At 36.7% G+C, this 21,857-nt stretch overlaps 1 protein-coding gene across 7 annotated transcripts in view; it reads right to left on the reverse strand.

Moving 5' to 3' along the window:
- The window catches only part of LOC124159396 (aryl hydrocarbon receptor nuclear translocator-like protein 1), a 415,122-nt gene that overhangs the window by 13,405 nt on the left and 379,860 nt on the right, over positions 1-21,857 (reverse strand). For 4 of the 7 annotated variants that reach the window (XR_006864960.1, XM_046535174.1, XM_046535179.1 and 1 more), the window contains 11 exons: positions 21,192-21,358; positions 18,497-18,579; positions 17,517-17,606; positions 17,085-17,202; positions 15,837-16,121; positions 12,501-12,681; positions 11,962-12,068; positions 10,535-10,685; positions 10,229-10,352; positions 8,995-9,476; positions 7,417-7,787 (listed from right to left, as the gene is read on the reverse strand). Coding sequence is in view for 6 of the 7 variants with exons in the window: in XM_046535174.1 (XP_046391130.1) it covers positions 7,417-7,787; positions 8,995-9,476; positions 10,229-10,352; positions 10,535-10,685; positions 11,962-12,068; positions 12,501-12,681; positions 15,837-16,121; positions 17,085-17,202; positions 17,517-17,606; positions 18,497-18,579; positions 21,192-21,358 (2,159 nt within the window). In the remaining variant the exon portion in view is untranslated. The remainder of the gene's footprint in view (positions 1-7,416; positions 7,788-8,994; positions 9,477-10,228; positions 10,353-10,534; positions 10,686-11,961; positions 12,069-12,500; positions 12,682-15,836; positions 16,122-17,084; positions 17,203-17,516; positions 17,607-18,496; positions 18,580-21,191; positions 21,359-21,857) is intronic. The other 3 variants (XM_046535177.1, XM_046535176.1, XM_046535175.1) reach the window with 3 other exon arrangements.

The raw sequence follows: 21,857 nt of genomic DNA on the forward strand, positions 1-21,857 counted from the left end.
GATGCATTACGGTTTGATGGAAATGAGTCAAATCGAATACTTTTTCAGAAGATAACGTATTTTCCAGTTTTTAATTGACATTTTTATCACCACTGATTGAGTTACAACAAATAATGACTATTTATGAAATACATGAAAGCATTTCGGGTGCAATAGAACACAAAGTTTTTGTACATTCATTCCAAATTAGTCCTTCCTTACTTCACGAATCAGCAATATCACTGACTTCCACAACAAGATTTTGGTCGAAGGAAGATGATAAGGCGTGGATTTGGTTCGGAAATCATTGAGCCAAAACATATTAAGATTAATAAAAAAAAATCTACAATTTTCAGACAGTTCCTTTCTGGACATTAATGACAGATTTGTAAATTATGACCTCTATTTGACGACTTGAATTAAAAATCATTACAATTAGTAATATTTGCACATCATTTTTCAATTGATGAGCAAATGGTGCCTTGGTTTGGCCATGACAGTGCAAAAATATTCTTTAAAAACAAGCCTTTTAGATTTCGCTTTAAACTTTGGTGCTTATGTTCTTCAGACGGCTTAAGGGTTCAACCAGGCGATGGGAAATGACTCGATCGGAAGTTAGACTTGGGAGAAAGTGTTATTCTGGAATTTCTCAAGGTTATCCCAGAACCCTCTGATCATCGTATGTTTTTCTATAACTTCTTCTCATCACACAGACCATTTATTGCTTTGAAAGAAACAGGATTTTTTTGTCACTGGAACCATCTGTAAAATTAGAACGGAGGAGTCCCCGATAGAATATAATAAAACCATTGGTATAAAACCGAGAGGAATATGAAAACAAGCATTTGATGAAGCTGTAGGTCTTAGTATTGTTCGATGGAATGATAACTCGGTTGTCAATGTAGACAGCAATACAAGTCCTGCGATTCCATTGGGCACAGGGAAACGTTTCAGCAGAAAAAAGAAAATACTATTCCACAGCCTCGGGTTATTGGGGAGTATAGTAAATACATGGGAGGTGTAGACCTACTTGATAATGCAAATGCAAATTACCGCACTAGAATTAAGGGGAATAAGGTCCTAGTTTATCAACTAACTGAACAGCGTTTGCACTAATGCTTGGAAGTTGTACAGTCTATGCAACAGAAGTAAATGTCACTGGTAGACTTCAAATTGTATCTAGCAGGGACGCATCTAAAAAGTGAAGTGAATGACTCACAATCAGTAGATGATGTTCCCCTATGCAATTTACGTTCACAAACATAGAAAAAGGTATGCTATGTAATTCATTGCAGCTTCGTGAAGTATGAAAGGACGAATTTGGCCATATATGTAGTTAAAAAAAAGTGAGACCAGAAGTAGTTGCCGACGCGACAGTGTAAAAGCCAAACCATAAAAGAATGTACAAAATGTTGTGTTCCATTGCACCCAAAATGCTTTAATGTATTTCATTAATATTCATTAATTGTTGCAATTCAATCTGCAATGATAAAATTAATGTCAATGAAAAAATGTGAAATACATGCTATTCTGAGAAAATATTCGATTTGACTCATTTATTTCTAACCGTAAAGTGTGTCTATTTTATAGTAGATTTAGGTTAAATAATTCAGCATCTCATTGTAAACACAATCTTCTATATTATTTCTACTGTATAGATACCTTATTCTCAACTTATACGCAACCAAACTCTACAAATGAGGTACCAAAATGCACAAAATTTATCAGAGAACATGCGACGGCATATCTTATAAGATCGTAAGATAGTATACTTGCGTGCATATCTTACTTACGAGCGTGCTGCGCCCACATCTAAGAATTTTAATTATCAAATATGACGATATTTATCATATACGTGAAATAAAAAGGCGTAGGATTACATCTGACAGTAAAAATGGCGTATTCCTCCAAGACAGCAAGATGTGGTATTGCGGGTTGCGTAACTGCCTATAGATACCGAATTTGACCAAAGTTAGAAAACGCAATATTTATTTTTTACCATAAGCAAATTTATTTGAAGGCCCATATTTTCAATTTACCTTATTTAGAATGTTATTCGGTAAAATGAAGAGAAAAAATTATATATTTTCAAGTATTTCTTTACTCGGCCGGTAATGGGTTGATTCCAATGATTAGCAGTTCGATTCCCATGGGAGTTTTCCCACATGGCAATTTGTGTTTTCACTGCCTTTTATGCAGCAGGTTTGAAATAAATCACTTTAAACTGTTTGGTAAAAATATTTAGAAAGCATAAAAATATGAACACTTCACCATTTGAAAATAATTTATATAGGTATAAAAATTCAAACAAAAGAAGCAAGAAACAACATGCACTAAAACTGCTAAAATAGTCATTTAAAATATTTGACCAAAAACAATGCATGCAAAGGTAACTATGATCAGTGAGAAAAATATCCACATAAATATCACCTAATAACTGTTCAGGACAATAGAAATGTACTCATAATTGATGAATGCCTTTAATAAATAAATCCTGTGAGATTGTAGTAAGAAAATACCACTTCTAATACAGCAAAAATTGTGTAATTGCCATTTAACGAAAGCATTTCATGCATGGGATGCAGTGAGATGAGAGTTATATTTAATGAAACTACTAATATACCTCCAGATCATTGGAAGATGTATTATGCAAAACTGTCAAGACATCAAGTACATTCATCAACACACTACACAAGTGTCACTCCGGCTTTTGGCATCAGCTGCTTCCCCTAGTTTTGCACGATTGCCCTTCGTTATGATAGTACATGCATACCTCATTGCCAATTGCACATAAATTTCATTTTCGCACTTTTTCAAAGAACTCGATAGGCATTAGATATATCATCATCATCACTGGTCAACAATTCTTGATTTGGTTCAGCACAGCTCACCACTCAAATCTCTTATCAGCTGATTTTTTCATGCCAACATATTAATTTTCCATTGCATTCTTCATTACTAGATCTATATATCTCATCAGGCCTTCATTTTCTGCTCTTTTCGTAAGGCAGTGATTACACAATTGTTTTCATCAGGCCATTATGTCTCATGATGTATAAAATTATGCTGTCCCACCTAGTTCTCAAGATTTTCAGAAGATTTCTCTTTTTTCCTTATCTTCTAAGGGATTTCGCACTGCTCACTCCGTCAATCCATGGGTAGCACCAAATTCAAAATGACTTGGACTTCTCTGCTGCTGATTATCAATGCCATAGTGATATTATACAACACAAAATTACAACCTATTTTCAGCACACAAAAAGAGGAATTGAAAACCAACCAAGCCATCATAGGTTCATCACTTGATCACATTTTTAAAAGTCATTTAACCCTTTCCCGCCTATTGTCGGCATTTTCCTGGGCAGGGCTCTCACATGAATGGGTTAAAATTCTGTTGGAGGACTAGGAATTATAGAGCATTAGAAGAAAAAATGTGTTTATGTGTCACAGGATGAGGATCACACACATATTGGACGTCAAAAACGAACATTTAAAATCAGTAAATCCATTGAAAAATACAATATCAAGTAATTGCCATCATTATACTAGAACTACTAGACTTGTTAGACCCTTGAAAATGGCACTGAAGTTCTGAAACCAGTTGAGGTATAAAATCATTGTGGAATAGTTTTGTTTCAATTTTTCCTAGTAAAATGGACTTTCACAAAGTGAAGACTTAAGTTATCTAGATAATTTTGCATATAAAACCTCTCCCGACTATTTTTTTAAACAGGGACATAATTGCTGGCACTCTTGGCTACTACCATAGGCTCCCAAACCGAATCGTACTGTATCCTACATTAGTCTCTAGTTTGCGAATTTGAAAGTGGGCAGCACTGCTTATTGTAGGTTGACTTCTGTTTCCCCACTTGATTAACATATACTTTACCCCCGGGGCACTTGTGGAGTTAGAAGGTTACTCATATGAGGGTATCTTGTCCTTCAGTTTGGTACTCTGAAGGAATTAGACTGAGAAGAAACAAAAAATTTCCACACTCCAATAACAGCATAAGGACACAATTACTACTTTTATATGGTCTGTGGAGATACTATAGGGTGTAACAACATATTTGGCTCTCCAAAAATACGCAAATTTTTCCATAGCTTTTCTGATACCTACCTAATCTTAGGTGGCATTTAATACACTTGAATATTTTTTAATAACAGTAACATAACTTTTCTCTTTAAAACCTTTAACACCAGCCACCTTGTGATTCACAAACAAAGGCTTTATACTTATTCATTCCAAAATTTTCCTCGTATATGAGATTGAGCATCCATTTCCTCACTCTTTGAGACAAAAATACTTTGTGAGAATTGAAAATAAAGCACTCCAACCATTTTACTGATGCTGTTCCAAAGAGTTTTTATTCATCTTGATAAACTTCTGCTTTTTTTGCCACCCCTCTAAGGATTTTTGCCACAGGATCATTTTAAGTAGTTTCCTCCATCATCTAAAAATATGCTAGCGGTGTACGCAAATTGCTGACAAGGAAGCAAACTCCAGCTCAGCATTGTTGTAAGTTGATACCTCAAGGAAAGCACTAAATAAAGGATCACCACAAGCACATCTTCAATAGAGCAATGATGCAAAATTCAAGTTGCATTGTAAAATTCTCCACCAAATTTTCTTGAGTATAGACCTAGGTTCACAAGAATCTTTAAGCAAAGTTGCCTGCAATGGTTTACGGACAAAAGTCACACTAACAGGCCTCTCATAGAAAAATTCACGGAAATTGTTTAGATTTACTGAACAGCTAGGAATTTTTGTTTCATTGTGGCCAGTTTTGTTCTCTTCTGGACAATCTTCTAGAGGTAAAGCAAATGAAAATTAGTGACCAAGGTTAAGAGAGCAACCAAGACAATTTTTTGAGCCATCACAATGAATTAACATAGCCTTGGTAGGATTGAAGCTTTTTAAAACATGTGATTTAGTGGTCAAAATTTCCATAGCTATCTCACACTTCTGTCGTCTTCCCTAAGGAATGAATTCCTTTGATGAACACAAAGATAAAAATGAAAATACATATGTATCTTGGATCTAATTTTCACTTATACTTCACCATCTAGAACATATTTTTCTGTTCTATAAGCAACAATAATTGCATGGAAATATACAAGAACTCAAAAGTTATTTCCAACTATTTATTTTCGAAAATTTCTGGCCCACAAGAACTTACAAAGGACAAATGGTTGATCTTAAATCTTCAAAAGAGTCAGGATAATAAAAAAAAAACTTTCTTCAACCCAAAACAGCTTGATGAAAACCAATGGCAAAGAATAAGGCTTTAATGTAGCATTAAAGTGTCTTTCATTGTAACACAGTGGTAACTTACCATTTGGCTTCAAAACAACAGCCAAATTGTTAATGCAGTCAGTTGGTGAGGATAATAACTGCTATGGCCATAAGCTGATCCAGGGTGTCCCTCAGTCTCCCATGCAGGTTGTTTGGGACACAATGAGATGAATTCACTGCTGAGCAGCAATTATTGATGAGGTCAAGATGCAGGGAGCAGCCAGGAAAGCTTCCAGCCTCACAAAGAATCTGATAATTCCTCTGTAGACCCATCTCTGAACTCAGAATACTAATAACTTTATATTGCTCAGTCTTTTGATAGATTCCAGGCTTCAACAGTCCTCTGCTCCCTTCCCTCACAATGGCATACCCTCTCGGAAAAATCCAACACTACAAATTCAACTCTGGAACATTTATAAGTCTTGATGACACATGGTGACTGACATTCTCTGATGCTGTTTTGCACAAGAGGCTTTGCCCCAGTTCCGTCAACAGTCCCAACCGACAGATCATAGCCACAGGCAAAACACTACTCTGCATTGATGGGTCAAGTTAAATACATTTCCAAAATTCATCACTATGGCCCACCATGGATGCCTGCCACTTCTTGCCTTTCAAGGTTGAAGAGTACGAAGGATTTTCTTTTTCCTTTCAGCTGTTACAGATGCCATGCTGTTTTTGCAATTTTAGTTTCGGAATTCTTGTACAAACTTTAACAAAATGACTGTTCTTCTAGCAATCAATCACACATTGTTCCCAGGGCTGTACACTTTTTACATCACCTTGATGATACTAAATGAAACTAGCTGGTACACAAGAATTACTTCTTTTGACTACAGTCAATTCTCATTCCTTGACCAATGCATTACACCTGATCTACGGCCAATGGCACTGTTATTTCCTTCAAATGTCCTAACAATATATCACATCAAATACAGTACTCTCACCCACCTTTTCCTTGATGCATTACAACAGACCCTGACTTGATTTGATTTAATGGCTAATGTCAGTGGCACTTTTTAGTGTCAGATCTTAAAATATGGAAAGAAATTAACAGGTTCCTTCAGTGTCAAACAATTTCCTCAATCTCTCCATACTTCAATACTGAGACTGTTTTTCACTCTGGCTGTTGTCAGTTGAAGTCTCTATTGTTCTGTAAAAGTTTTTTCCTGATTTAAGACATCACTTCACCACACAACTAGCAGACCTATTCAAAATTTTATTTTATTGTATCTCCTATGGTAAATTTTTTGCCACGTCTCTAACTCCATCAAAAATGGTTATCAGTCTGATTCTCTCTCGGCACATACTTAAGCCTAATATCTCACTTATTTTTTCTAGGGTTTCAGTAATCTCCAAAGTAATCAAGGACTATGTGGAAGTTTTTTACATGCAATGTTGTTGTGAACGTAGGTCACACATCTGGCTCTGAATTGCTGATGAGGTCCAGGAAAAGAGCAGCATGAGAGACTTTGTTTTCAATATATTTTCAGGGAGGAAAAGTTTCTTCACTTGGGCCAATTCTGTGAAAAATTATTTTCAAACAGAAGCTCAAAGGAAGCTACCCCAAAATCACCTCCTTCACTTTCGCTGCACATAATTTCACATCACTAACGTAAACAAATATTTTTCTACTATCCTGACACCATATTATGTCCATCTACTTTGAAGATTACACTTAATTGTCAAGATGCCTGGTACATTCACTGACATTCAACACACATTTGGGTCTCTCTGACTTCTGGTGGCCACTACCTCGCCTCCTTTACAACCTTGACCTTTGTCACTCGAATATACATGCATATATACTACCAAAGGTACATTCATAACAATAAGTTAGGACAAAAATGCCAACGATTTAGGTGGAAGTCAATGAACAATCACGTACTGAAATGCTCCTAGCATAAAGTAGATATAAATAAATTTTTCAGATGAACTAAAATCTCTACATTCACAAGCTATTCAGCAAATCATGAGTCTATCTTTGGGAGAGAAGTAATTTTTTTAAATTCAATTTGAGTTGAATTCAATTCAATTTGAATTTAACTCCCTTCACTAACAGTTCCTTGACAATGTTTCTGAACCCAACTAAAAACTCCACCACATCCAAAACTGACCTCAACCTCATGCATGACACTGACCTGTATTCCTATCCAGATTCAGAAGGTCCAAGGAGGCTGGTCTATCATCATCACCAACCCAACTGGAGAGACGACGATCGTCCTCGGGAAATTTACCCGTGCGACCACACTCAGATGCAACTTCCCTCACTGGTCGCACAGGATCCACGTCCCTGAGCTCCCCTCTCGGAGGGTTTGGGTCCACCAAGGGCAGATAGTCCAGGCGAGGACACACAGGATTTTGGTGGCTGGTGGGGGCCAGCGGCTCGAGGGTCTTGTGGGGCCCTCTGTGGTGGTGCCTCTTGGACGGCCTCATGGGAGGGGAAGTGCAGGAGAATGGCCTCTTCAGCGGATTGATACTCTGCTGCGCCCTTACGCCCCACGTCCCTTCCCTGAGATAAAAAAAATCAGCATTCATTGAGGCACCCAACAAAATTGTCATCTCTATTCTATTCCCTGGTTGTACTTGAATTTAACAATATTTAACGTGAAAATTAATTTGAACAGTTTTCGCACAATATCATCTACACACTACCTTCCAAGCGACATTTGGCCCAAGTAGCTTTAGGACAACAGCCATTAACAAAAGAAAAGAAATGCATGTAGAAATTCTGACTAACATTTATTCAAGTCCTTCACTGCTCCGGAGAAAAATGAATTCCTATACCTATTAGTTCTGGAAAATATCTCTCTTAACTTATCATTTCTGTCTGACCTCGATATAGAGTGAGGTTCTGTCATGATGTTCTCCATGTCACTATGAAAGATATCTTTTCTTAAAAATTAAGCAATCTATGCCAAGCATGTAGCCTCTCAGTCTTGAGCAGCTCCCAGCCCAAATCATTTAAAATCTGTGTCATTCTTTCTGTATATCGCATGTTAATATGAGGGTTGGGTGAGCAGGGTAGCTACTTAAATGTCAATCTGAAATTCCAATCTTACTTTTCCTGACTACCCATACCATTTTCCTGATTTCCCCAACCAGGGTTCGTACCACCATTCCATTTTTAAATTAACTGACTTTTACATGGTTTCCAGTCCGACTTTTTCAACATTTCCCTGACTTGATTTCAGTGACAAAGCAGTTGAATGGGGGACTAGAAGAAAAAAATGCTGCCATTGTGAAATAAAATCAGTCAGTCATAGCAATGTCAAAAATAAGTTGAACAGTGCACAGTTGGGCCTGGCTGGGACAGAAAATGCATGTTCACCTCCCTGCTTATGCTGCAACACAATGTGTTCAACCACGATTTTCATCTTTATGCTGGGCCTCTGGAGTTTCTCCCTGATTGTAATCTAATTTCCCTGATATTTTCATGACTTCTCCGACTGGTATGAACCCACTAGACTACGTTTTCATTAAAAGTGGTCACCCAAGGTAAGGAAAAACAAAGGAGGGAAAAGTGAGCAAAATGGAAGCAGAAATATGGTCACTGAGCGTAAATGGAATTCTGAGCGATAGTGGACAATTCAACTAGCAATGGAGAATGGGGCATAAAACTTGAGCAGGTTTTCAAGGCAACTCCTTCCACATTTTTAGGGCCAGCCTTCAGAATTTAATGAGCAAATGACAACTTAAAGGCTAAAAGAAAAACTGACCTGGGTGAGAACTGCCTCTCTGGTCCTCTGGTGATGTCTTTGGGAGGTGAAACATAAGAAAGACTGGGGTGAGGAGGGGCTTCAATGGGAGGGACTGCTCCATCAAAAATGTAAGGTGGGGGCTGAGGGGACATGGTGGAACAGGGGATCGAATTCGTCTGCAAGATGGGAATGAGGGGTGGAGGGGGGGAGGAGAGGTGACAGTTGGTTAAAGGCATGAGGGGTTGGGGTGAGGCGCCGGTTGACATGTAGCAGCTCTTGGGTGTCGGTGCCACAATGTTCTCCTCGCTCACGTCATACCCCACGGCCTCTGCTGAGCATATTTCAGGAGACAGAGGATTTTGCTTGATTGCTCTCCCAGGGGAGGGCAGACCAAGGCTTGCGGACGTTGACGGAAGAGATGATACCGGTGACATGGAAATATCATGGGATGGACCAGGCATGGGCTGATTTGGCGAAGGTGTGCAGACCCCTTTACTCATCTGTAGGCACAAGAGGTTAAATAAATGTGGATTAATCCATTACATTGGATGACCTTGAAGCAAATTGAAGATAACCTTATTTACAGACTTCCTAGCTTCTTCAACACCATTTCGTTTACCCACCCTTCCATGAATTTCTCTATACCCTTTGAATCATTCAAGAGGCAGCTTCAAAAAGCTGTCTTCTCCTGAATCTTCATTTTATATACTTTTTATAGTTTTTTAATAGGTATTATATATTTTAAAGTTGCAGATTACACGCTTCATATTCTATGTAAAGGTCATATCGGCTATTTTTTATAATAAAATAAATAAAATAGCTTTTTGAATTAAAGAGAACTCTTTTTTTTCATAGATTAAACTGTTTAAATTTTCAGGTAGTCCCATGGGATTCTCCAATGTTCCCTGAGAAAGGGATCTTTGAACTATAGTTTCCCAAGAGATACTATATAATATTAATTTAGTCGACTCAGCTAGTCTGTATATCAGTGTTGAATCAACATTACCAATGTAAAGATGCAGTTTTCCTTATAATGACTTCCAAAAGCAACATCAATCAACATGGGCAATGAATTATAAACTCATACCACTATATAGACTACTTATTCTCTATCTTTGGTAAGAAAAATATCCTTAAAAATTCTTGCATCCACAGTATGAATGGATCACATTGGTTCAGAAGGAAACTAGAGAAATAGATTAAACAATATTTTAATGCTAGGCATCTGAATATACATCAAATACGTATTTACCGGAGCATCTAGAGCCCTGCTAGGTCCAGCATCCATGATAGCATGAGAAACCATACCACGATCTGCTATAGAAGCAGAATACCTCTGTCTCATTTCTTCTACAGCCTTTTTCCCTTCCTCTTCACTGCAATTATGATAAAAAGTAGATGTTAGAGGATAATCTCATCAAAACTTAACTGGCAGTGACACTATTTCTGCTATCAAAACAACAAAATTTAACGCTAGGACGAGAAACTGTAGTAGACAAAAACATTACAATTGATTGGCATGCTTTGACTATGAAAACACTATGAAAGAAGTACTTACGAAACAAGGGTATTTATGCATACAAATGTGTCAAATTTTCCAGTGACACGGTCAAATTCACAATACCCTTGAGTGCGTAGGTATATGAATTGACCCGTTTTTGACTTCAGTCGGTAGCAGCTATTCCCGCACCCATCAGAACTGCTAAACACTGCGAAAAATACAAATACTAAGTACTTTCACGTAATGACATAATACATCATGAAATAATACATAACATAGTACATCATGAAATAATCAAGTAAGAGGTAAGTATCCACACAGTCATTGCATTCAATTGACCAGGCAAAGACACAGAATAGACACCACTATAAAACTAAACATAAATATAGTTTTCCGATGATGAGCCAATATTGCAGAGATCATTTGCCACTCAATGCTTATGGAATTTTTCAATGACAAAAATGAACAATAGCAAGAATTTTGCCTTTTTACAACCTTTTTTTCTTATGCAAAAAATGAAACAACAACTGTTTTACATTTACTTGAAAATTTTTTCTACCTTCCAACAAATCCTTATCTATGTTAAAATTTTATTTTACTAATTGGCAAATCCATAGATCCAAACTGTCTCCTCACTATAAATAATATAATGATCAATAGGGTGGTTTCCTTCATCAAAGAAAACGAAAGGCATTTATTGCGATTTGTTACCCACCATTACTGTATTCATAATATACAAATTATTTCGTTTTATAAATGCCGGTTTAGACGAATGGCAATGGTCCATTTTTATCCTCATTTGAAAAGGGCCAGATTGGCGCCCATACGATGCCACTCCACGTGACGTCACAGGGACCTAGTTTCTATACGAGAAGATAGGAGTTATACGTCGTCTGAGGTTACCATTGCATGCATGAGGTGCAGAGCTCAAGGAAACATGTCTTAACAATCACTTATTAAAACTGGCTAAGGTCGGAAAGTTTTCCTCGTTTGATAAGTTATTAATAATCCTTATTTAAGCCAAGCGCTACCAGCCAGCAGGGTACTAGGCTAGCCGCTAGCAGCCTGCGTCGTATCAGTGCTAAGCCTCGCCTCAAGGTCACCTCGCAGGGCGGGAGGGGGAACCAGAAATACGTCACGTGGAGAGACTTCCCGACATTCATACTTAAGCGTCACGTTTTCGCGCAATTGAAAATTTTCACTTTTCATTTAATCGCGAAAAATAGATATCGTCATTTAAAAATCTAAAAGCGTGAAATACGTACTCCAGGAGTAATAATCTTTCGATTTAGGCAATAAAAAAATAATAGGAAACCACCCTATTGTAAAACTGGGCCCAGCAGCAAAGCATTCAAAAATGTTGCCCTCAGACTGCACATAACCAGTGCTTTTCTTACGTGGAAGATAAAAGGTAATTTACATAATCAAATGATGGAGAGGAATTGCAAAAGATTGATTGAAAAAGGTGCTGCACAGCTACTTACTTTTTTGGAGTGCAATGAATGTCCATCGAGCATCTTGGTCATGCATGAAGCTGAAAGCTGACTGACCTTTGACTTCGTCAGCCATGTAACCAGCCACCACAGATATCCTGAAAAGTAAGACCATAGTTTTACTCAATATGCATGCACTTCATTTCATAATTTTGATCATCTTTGGCCAAAAAGTGAAATCATTCAGAGATCATTCCTTTCTTTAGGCCCCAAGTTTCACAACCTATTCACATATCTAATGTTATTAAGGAGAGATCTATCCCATAAATTTTTCATAACCAAAATTAATATTTATGAAACACAATAACAGGTTTTCATGCCTAATTTCAGCTCCAAAACCATCACCTCATTTTTTTTTAGGAAATGAGTTGGAAGAACCAGGGCAACAGTCCGGTCAAGATAAATGATTTTTAACACTAGAATTTTGGCATTATGGTTTCGTTAGTTGAGAATTGTTCTCAAAGTAATTAATGCTACAAATTTAGGGCCACATTACATAGTTCAATAAATTCAATGAACAACAAAGTTACCTGTGGTCAACATTGAGTATTTCACCACGGATTCCATGGCGTGTAAGGTATTCATCTTTGCATGCTTCCATGAGAGAGAGCTCAAGTATTTGGCGCTCACGGCATATTCGTGCTACTGCCACCATTACAGCCTCCCCAGATGAACTACTAGAAGATGATGATCCACTGTGGTTCAACTCTACTGAAAAATATGAGGGGATGTACCATGAGTAATGACATATGATTATGCCTGAGTTCAGGGGTGCAGCTAGGCATTAAGGCTAGGGGGGTTTTAGGCACAAATTATACATAGGGATGTGGGGGTATTGCATACCTGCCAGGGTAAGTGGGAGGTGTGGGGCCTCCCATTTTCCTCCAGAAAATTTTTAAGATTAATGGTTCAAAATGGCGAGTGATACAGCTTTAAGAGGGATATTTGATTAATCTTAACACTATTCTATAAGTAATACTAATCCCATTAAGTAAAATGGAGCTCAGAGAACTTACAAAATTTCTCTGAGCTCTGAGAGGGGGTTTTATCCACCAAAACTCCCCCTCGCTGCACCACTGCCTGAGTTAGAAACTAAATCAAATTTCCAAGAAAGAATAAGCTTTAAACTCAAATTATTATCTCATGGTTGAAAATGAATATTCAATTTCATACCTTTTACATATCAACCTCTAATGCTACCATTAAAAGAAGCATTTAAAAAATCACAAGCAGACAAGATTGTGACTGAATCAAAATCTTTTTTTATTAACACATGATCCTTATTTAATCAAATCATAATGCGAAGTATAAATGTGCTCGTAATTTGTAAAATTTAATGAGCAATCAATTTATAGTGGGCTGAATTGTTAATTTTTTACCATGCTATACTTTTTCACTGGTTTGACATAAAAAACCAGTACAATCCTTCTTTACTTCATTCAAAAAACTCTAAACCTTAGATCACAGTTGGAATTATGCACCTATAAGTAATATATTCAAATAAATAAAAATTCAGTCTAATAGGTCAAAGTAAATAATAAAATAAATAAAAGTCAAAGTCAGCGATTAAAAAAGTGTGCATCAGATAAAGGGGCACATGATAGAGATCCCAGCCAGTGGACTTAAGCTCATCTCAATTCCCTACGATTCCCAAAGACAATTGGCATACTCTGGCTGTTAGAATGATGATATTTATGAAACAATAAATGGCATTGTAACTGCCCCACCCATCCCATGCATTACCTCGGATATTTACACCCATGTCTCGTATAGCGCAATTTCGATTAGCGCATTTTCGATATAGCGCAAATTCGTTCCTCGGGGAAACATTGCAACGCAGTGTAGCCTAATCAAAAATTTTAAACGCTCTCGTGATAAAACGTGAACTTGCGCTAAGTACACACGTAATTTCTATCAATTTACGCATATTAATATTATTTCTTGCCTCAAATCTTCTTTTTTGTTTATATATTAATCGAAATTCATTGCTGTGCAATTGCCAAAAGTATTACTCGTCAATTTATCTCGTCTCCTTAACAGAATGATAATAAATAATTTAGATCGTTAATTAAGCGTGGGGCTAGTGGAAATGAGTTTTTTTTTCAGCAATACGGTTTGAGACGTATTTTTGCCGTCGTAGGTTACCGGGCGATTGACTTCGCCCTTGGGGGTCTACGCTAAAGCCTTCAAGGTCATCGGTATTCACGGGGGAGAAATGGAGCGGTGGCCGAGTTGCGCATGAATAGCATCAACACATAAAAGGGTCCGCTATAGTGTCTCAAACACAATGGCTTCGTTCCCTCCCCGCAGTCATAGGCCTTCTGCGTCTCAGGAATACAGTTCAGCAGAAGAAGGTGATTTAAATAGAGCCATACAGAGTAAAAACCAAGATAATATGGCAAAAAATAGGAATGCGTGTAGAAAAATCAAGAATTTATCAAGAAAAACCATAAACCTTGAAGAGGACTTGAGAGAGGTCAATTGCTTTGAAAATGGAGAGCGTCAAAGCGGTATTGCGTGGAAGTTTAAACTCACGATGCCTTATTTTGAATAAAGACGAAGCTAAAATATCAGTGACCTCAGCCGCACCAACTTCAACCAAGCGGTCTACACATACGGAAAGTTCATGGTGAATCAGTACAAAAAGACGAGAGTGGTAATCGCTCCGAGACATTTAGTGAAAGCGGTTGGTTCCAGAATTTAAACGGCAAGCAGGTATTTTCAGTGCGGCGATATCAGGTGAATCTGCAAGTGTTGATAGCGCAGCCACCACAACATTTTCTGATGAACTCCAAGCTGTTATTGAAAGTGGCTCCTTTCCCCCTCAACTAGATCTAGTGTTGACGAGACGATATTCTTTTGGAAAAGAATGCATTCTCGTTCATTCATTTTCAGAGAAGGAAAACCTGGGTCAGGTTTCAAGGCATTTAAAGACTTTCACGTAGCTGCTAATGACTCGGAGGACTTCAAATTAAAATGATTTATCATTCATAAACTCCGCTAGCTATGAAATGGCATTTAAAGTAGCATTTTTCTGTCATTTTGATGAGCTACAAAAGGGCCTGGGTGACACAACAGTTGTTTTTAGACCAGTTTTAAAAATCGTCAACTGCCGGCAACGCATTACGATCCCCTGAGATAGCAGATGTTAGCCCACCCGCACGACAGGATGGAATTTCGAAAGCACGTAAGAATTTTTTTTAACGTGAATAAAAGTCTTTGAATGCGTGAATACTATCTTTAAAGATGTTTTAAACTATAAATATTTATAGAAATAATGTTTTCTAAGGCTTTTTATGGGAATATAGATGTTTTAGAGGAAATTCAATACCAAAGACCTATGCTACCTGGAACGCATCCCTATCTTCCCTATGTTAAAACGCTCTCGTATAACGCAAATTCGTATAGCACAAAGACCCCAAGGAACGCATCCCTTGCGCTATACGAGACATGGGTGTATATTATAAATAACATACAATATGTGCTTTCAAACCTCTATTCTACAACATTTTGTGGTAAAAAATCAGCTTTATATCAGGAAACGTAATAATAAATGTAAGCCATGATGTAATATTCGAGCCAAATTTAAATTGTTTGTCTGATGTGCAAAATAATACCGGAAGATTAATCAATTATTTTATACCAAACAAAATATCACTGATTTTTGTAAACCACGTTAGGATAAAAAGACTGAAAAATTTTCTAGCAATGAAGTGAAATTTTGAGGATTATGTAGAGATTAGCAATACATTATGCTATCCCTGGCAGATCCCCACGATTTTCAAATCCAGTATCCCTTGTGCTGGTTGTGATACAATACTCTCAAAATTTTCCATTCAGATGAGCACTCCATCAGAGCTCATTACCTTTACCAGAGGATGTTGAGGGTCCATCTTCAGATGACGTGGACCGCAGCTGGCCCACAATATGCACCACTTCATACCCTGCAGTCTCGCCACGGCCAACAGCCCTTTGGCTGAGGCGCACATAAAAGGACAGTCTTTTTGAATTGGCACCATCACCATTGGTGCTGCTGCTTGAGCTGCCGCCAGCCTCTTGCAAGTCTCCTTGGAGCATTTGGTGGTGGTGGCTTTCCATTGGCACATCCATCGAAGAGCCAGAGCAGAACTTAGCCATTATTCCCAACTCATCTGTGTGTGGGGGAGAGAATTTTTTCATTAAACAAAATCTTATCAATCATCCACAGAGAAGAATGTATACAGGGTTCTCATTTCCCACAGGAAACTTAATATTCCAATTTTAACAGAAAATTAAGTCAAATTGAATTCCTTACAAGCACTGGCATAGCGATGGGGGGGTCCGGACCCCCCCACCCTACAAAATATAAAAAAACAATTACTTTGCATGATAAAATAAAACCAAATATTGAAAAATCGTGATTTTTTTTCAAAAATTTCAAAAGTTTTCTAAGAAAAATGAAGCTTTTTCAATTATAAAAAGTTTTAAAATTAGTTTTAAACCCTCAACTTAATACCCTGTTTTTAAAAAATTTTCTCCCTTGGTTTTGGACCTCCTCCCCTCGAACAAAATTCCTGGCTATGCCACTGCTTACAAGCCACTGCATGTAATTAGTGTTACTAGAAATATTTTTATGAGAGTGAGATTTTATCAGATATATAGAATGCAAGATGCTTCATAAATATTTACCGTGAGATAATTGCAACCCAAACAGTTGAGTACAGATTGACTTCTCTCAGAAGCAACAAACAACCAAGACAAACAGTACCCAAACTATAACTATAGAATATGATTATGTCTCACTGAACACATTTGGGAGATTCAAAAGATGCAATCCCTCATATGTCTTCAGTGAACTTAACCCGTAAAGCTATACCAAAGTATAATAAATCAAAATATATTTCCATAAATGATAAATATCAATTCCAAAAATTTTCTCAGCCACTTTTTAAGAAATAATTAAAACTCTTTAATGAAGAGGCTCACTAAAAGGCAGCTACGCAACAAATCCCATTCAGCAAGAAAATTAAGATTGAATTCCAAATCATACCTTAATTTTCTATTTCATAAATTATCAGTGAGCTGCAATTTGGGTATGAGAGTACACCGAATTATGTGAGTGTGATTTTCATTACCACAATTAGGAGGTTCAGCATCATCTCCTGCTTCGGCATCAAGAGAGAGGTTTTTTGCTAGCAGCTTGTGGTCATCAGCGTGTGTTATCCCATACATTGATTGGCCCAAGAGATCATTCTGTAATGAAACGACAAAAATTATGAGCACAATTTATTCTGAGAAAAATAGAGAGTCCATCTCACCCCAATACCAATTCTTGTTCTTGTGAGGACTTTTAGATAATAAATAGAATTTGCCATTGCTGTAAGCACTGCCCCATCCTAGGCATCAGGAAAATCAAATACACAATACATTTTTGAACCACTACATGAGAATATTTTTTGGTATAACAGTGGAAAGGGTCAATCAAGGATACACAATCAGACTTAATCGATTATTGATGAAATCATAATTTTTTAACTATGAAAAATAATTTTCCCATCAAAACTAACCTGGGTATGACCAAGTAGCTTCTCCACAGCATGTGACACAAATACAATTTTTCCAGACCCCATCACAACGAACAGAAAGCCTTCCATGTCCTGAAATTGGAGAGAGAAATATGAAGAAGATGTACAAAGAGGTGAAATAAAACAGGTTCACAACCCACACAATTGAAAATTTACATAATGAAACACAAGGCAAGTCACTGCATAACATAGATAGTGGGTAACAAGATTCCATCAATTACTGATTTTTTAGACACATTAGTTGATCGAATATAATAGGCTAAGCCATTATGTTTTTACTATAAATGATTTCAATAAAAAATATACCTTACCAATCAAACAGAGCCTATTTTCAAAAGGAAATTAACCTCACCTTTGTATTTTAATCGACAAGCCTTCAAATTCCTTCCACAAGTACATAATAGGCTTCCATAAAAAGAGTGGAAGAGAAATACATGATCATTTGAGAAAAATATAACCCCCAAAAATCAAAACAATACTTCTATGTAAGACACTTTGGGCTTGAGAATTATAATTACGGTAATGTTAGGGTGTAGTAATCTGGAAATGTAAGTATTCCACTTCCCTAAAATATGCATAAAAGTGTTGCACAACACGGAATAGCCATCTATGTGAAAATATGACTTGAGAACTGTACCATTAACTTTCATAACAGCCAAGACATTGGTTGTAAATATTCTTGACTTTTGGCTATTCTAGACATGTATGCATGAATTGATTTTATTTAATCGATTCTATCAAAAAAATAACTGTCTAAAATATCTTAAATACCTTTATACAATCACATATTCACTTCATGACATGAAGGGCAAGCCTTAGTAAAAATTTAGTGTTCTTCCTTATTCCATCCGTGCAGAAAGGGCAATCATGCCATTGATATGAATATTCTAATGTGCTCTATTAGAAAAGATAAACTAAAAATAACACTGCATCATCATGACACTCTAACAAACCAGACATACCTCAAGAATTTTTTCTGAGAGATTGAAGCTCTTCAAGGGATCTGGCAGAAAAGGATTTAATGACCCATGGGATATAGGGAGAGCTGAAAGAATGAGACATGCAGAAAAATTAGTCATTTTTCAATTGAAAGATTGCATGATATGACTCATTTCATTTAAACCAAATTACAACATAGTGAGTATGAGCCATAAATGATTGTCACAACCCACGATGATAAAAAATATTGATATAACTATATTCCTAATTTACAGATGCCATTTAAGATACAAAGCACAGGGCCAGTTTAACCGGTAAACTAAGTATGCGGCTGCATAGGGCACCAAGCAAAGGGGGCACCTAAGCGCTGGTTTTTAAGCCCTAAAAGTATCACATTCCATATATAAGAGGAAGCAGGTTAAAAGTTCACACTGATATTTAAGTCTCGACCCTTATTCCTAAAGTTTTTGTATTTATTTTAAGATGTACCCTGAGAGAGTGCCTACTTCCTCTCAGGATATTTTTGAATGTTGTCCGCTTACTCTAGAAAAAATCTAGAACCGGCCCTGATAAAGCAAGAGAACTTTTCTAATTGATAACATCGGCTGTAGTAATAAATCAAATTATAAGTATATGTGCACCAAAAGAACAAGTGTAGTTCCTCAAGAAATAAAGTTTTTCCCTGAAAAATATCAAAAATGCCAGTTCTAGAAAGGATTTCGCAATATATACTAATTATGTATGAAGAATGATACATGACTAAAACGTAAAAACTATAAAAAAATTAAAGTCTATGTCCATCTCCCTTTCTCCACTGTCCTCCATTCCCACATGTCGAACACTGCAATTCTATTCAAATCTTCCTTCCTCAGTATCAATGACTTCATTTCATGAGGTCTAATGCTCCATGCCTTTCCTTCAAACTCTAATACAACAATCTTCTCATTAGCTCATTCTTTGCGATGATTGTCTTATTTACCATTGCAATTCTCTTTCTGATATCCTTACTAGTTTCAACTTTTCTCCCATGTTCTGCACTAATATTTTAATTGCTCCACCTGTTCCAGTTTGTGATAACCTACTTTTATGTTGAGCCTCAAATTTCTTGATGCCAAAGCTTAAAAAACTGCATTATTTCATTACTTTTGGAATAAGTCTTCCTGCCATACTCCTTTCACATCAACTAGAACCCAATACCCTTTTGCCCAACTGTCTAACTCATAATGATTATCCATGAAAGTCACTGACTTAAAAATGAATCACCACACTTCAACCCTGGCACAAATCTCCTCCCTTATCACTTCTTCTGCATACATACAAAATAACAAGGGTATCAGTAGATAGCCTTGTTTCAAACTTGGTCCAATGCTTGCCTAACCTGACTCCCTGCCAGCTGCCCTCTCTTGTCTAATATGGCACATATGCCAGCTGAGAATGATTTGCCTATCCCTCCAGATAACACTAATAGTAAGTTAATATATATATTATATTTATTTTAGAATACCTACCTATTCACTTTTCTCAGCTTACTTCTGCTCCTATACAAGTATTGGCTTTCTATCCCGCTTCTACTATTAATATTTTAACTATTTCCCATCTTTCCTCAACAACCTCTGGCCCATCTGCTTTATCTAAGCCCTTAGAACTTTATAAGTCACGAGATTGTGGTTTTGGTGAAAATATGTATCTGCAGTAGGGAAGCTGCACGAGTTTTATTCACAATGTATTCCTTCACTGTATTGATTTATTATTATTCCTATTCTGCTGTACCATGATAAAATCTACCTATTTATTCCCTCAACTTTTCCAAGGGTACCTCCGGTAATATTGATGCCCCAATCATGTTGCTGTTAAAAATAACTTGTTCCCTTGGCAAAATTCACTGATTTTCCCTCAGTCATTACTGATTCCTTATCCAAATTCCCCAATTTTGTTTCTATAAATCCCTGACCATCACCACAACGTATTTCACATTTCACAACACATTAACAAGAGATTTCACAGTCCCTAGGATATCCTCAAGCTGTTCATATACCCCATCTACTTCCTTACCCCTATGATTGCAAGTTGGCTTGTACACCTGGACTGTCATAACGATGGTGGGATGTTTTTATTTCATCGAATACCACCACCAATGTCCAAATTTAGCATATGATTTTTCATTTAAAAAAGTTTTTTTCACCAAATATGGCATCACAAAGAGGTTGAAATATAACAATTATGGTACACAAAATGAACATAATAAAATCATATACTTTATGTGTTAATACTTTTTCCAGCTATCTATGCAGACCGTGGTACCATGTTTGAGTAGCTGAGGAAATGACACTATTGATTTATAATAATTTAAGAAGTAGTATGGTCATTTTAGTCATGATCCTCATGGTAAATTAATTTTATACCATTTTTCTTTTCCAGTAAGAAATTGTTCTTCAAGCAGCAGCAAATATTTTGCATGACCTTAAGCTGACACTACGATAAGAACATGTGCAAAAGTTTGATTTTTAAGCACAAAACCCAGAGAATAATAGCATTGAAAGCTCCAGTTTTCTCATTAACAACTGATACGCATTACGACTGGAAGAGCATTCATTGGCATTTTCATAACAACGACATTCCTTTCATTCCTTAGAGGAACCACCAAAAGGTTTTAATACGACCAGGCTGAAAAATGTTTCTCTAGTAGATTACAAAATTCAGAAGATGATTAATACTCACTCTTATGCATTCTGAGGTAATTAGCACTGAGGCGGAGGATGGATGTTTTATCAAGTCTTCTTGGGGATGAGGATACCCACGGAACCAAGGTGGCCAGCTCCGAGATGTAGGTGTTCAACTTATCACGCCTCATCTTCTCCGCCAAATTGCGCATCACCCGGCTGGAACTGCAAGAAAAAAATTATGGATGTAATGCACACAATGGAAGAAAAGAAGCCTAAAGATAAGACGGTTCTATGATAGGTTTTCTATGGATATAACTCAAAGATTTTCTTTTTAAAGTCATATGATTGAAAAGGAACTATTTCCAGCTTGAAAAGCAGACTTCAGCAAAAGATGAAAAAGCTGCACTTCACACTAGAAACAAATGGATACAATAGATATGATACAATAAATATGCGAAGAAAATAGTGGGAGACATTATCTTCTACTATCTATGAATATTTTAAAACGATGATAGCTAATTTCTACTGACAGAATGATTTTCAATGAATCCTGATGATAATTTTCAAAGTATTTACCAAAAAATGTTTATGCAAATCATTTCTATCTCAACTAAAAAAATAGATTCTAATTTTTATTCCACAGATCACTAAAATGTTCTTTTTTTATACTCTACCACATTTTTTCTGACGGAGAAATTAACAGGTGATCATATATCAGAGA

This window comes from Ischnura elegans, chromosome 5, assembly GCF_921293095.1.
Source record: "Ischnura elegans chromosome 5, ioIscEleg1.1, whole genome shotgun sequence".
NCBI lineage: Eukaryota > Metazoa > Arthropoda > Insecta > Odonata > Coenagrionidae > Ischnura > Ischnura elegans.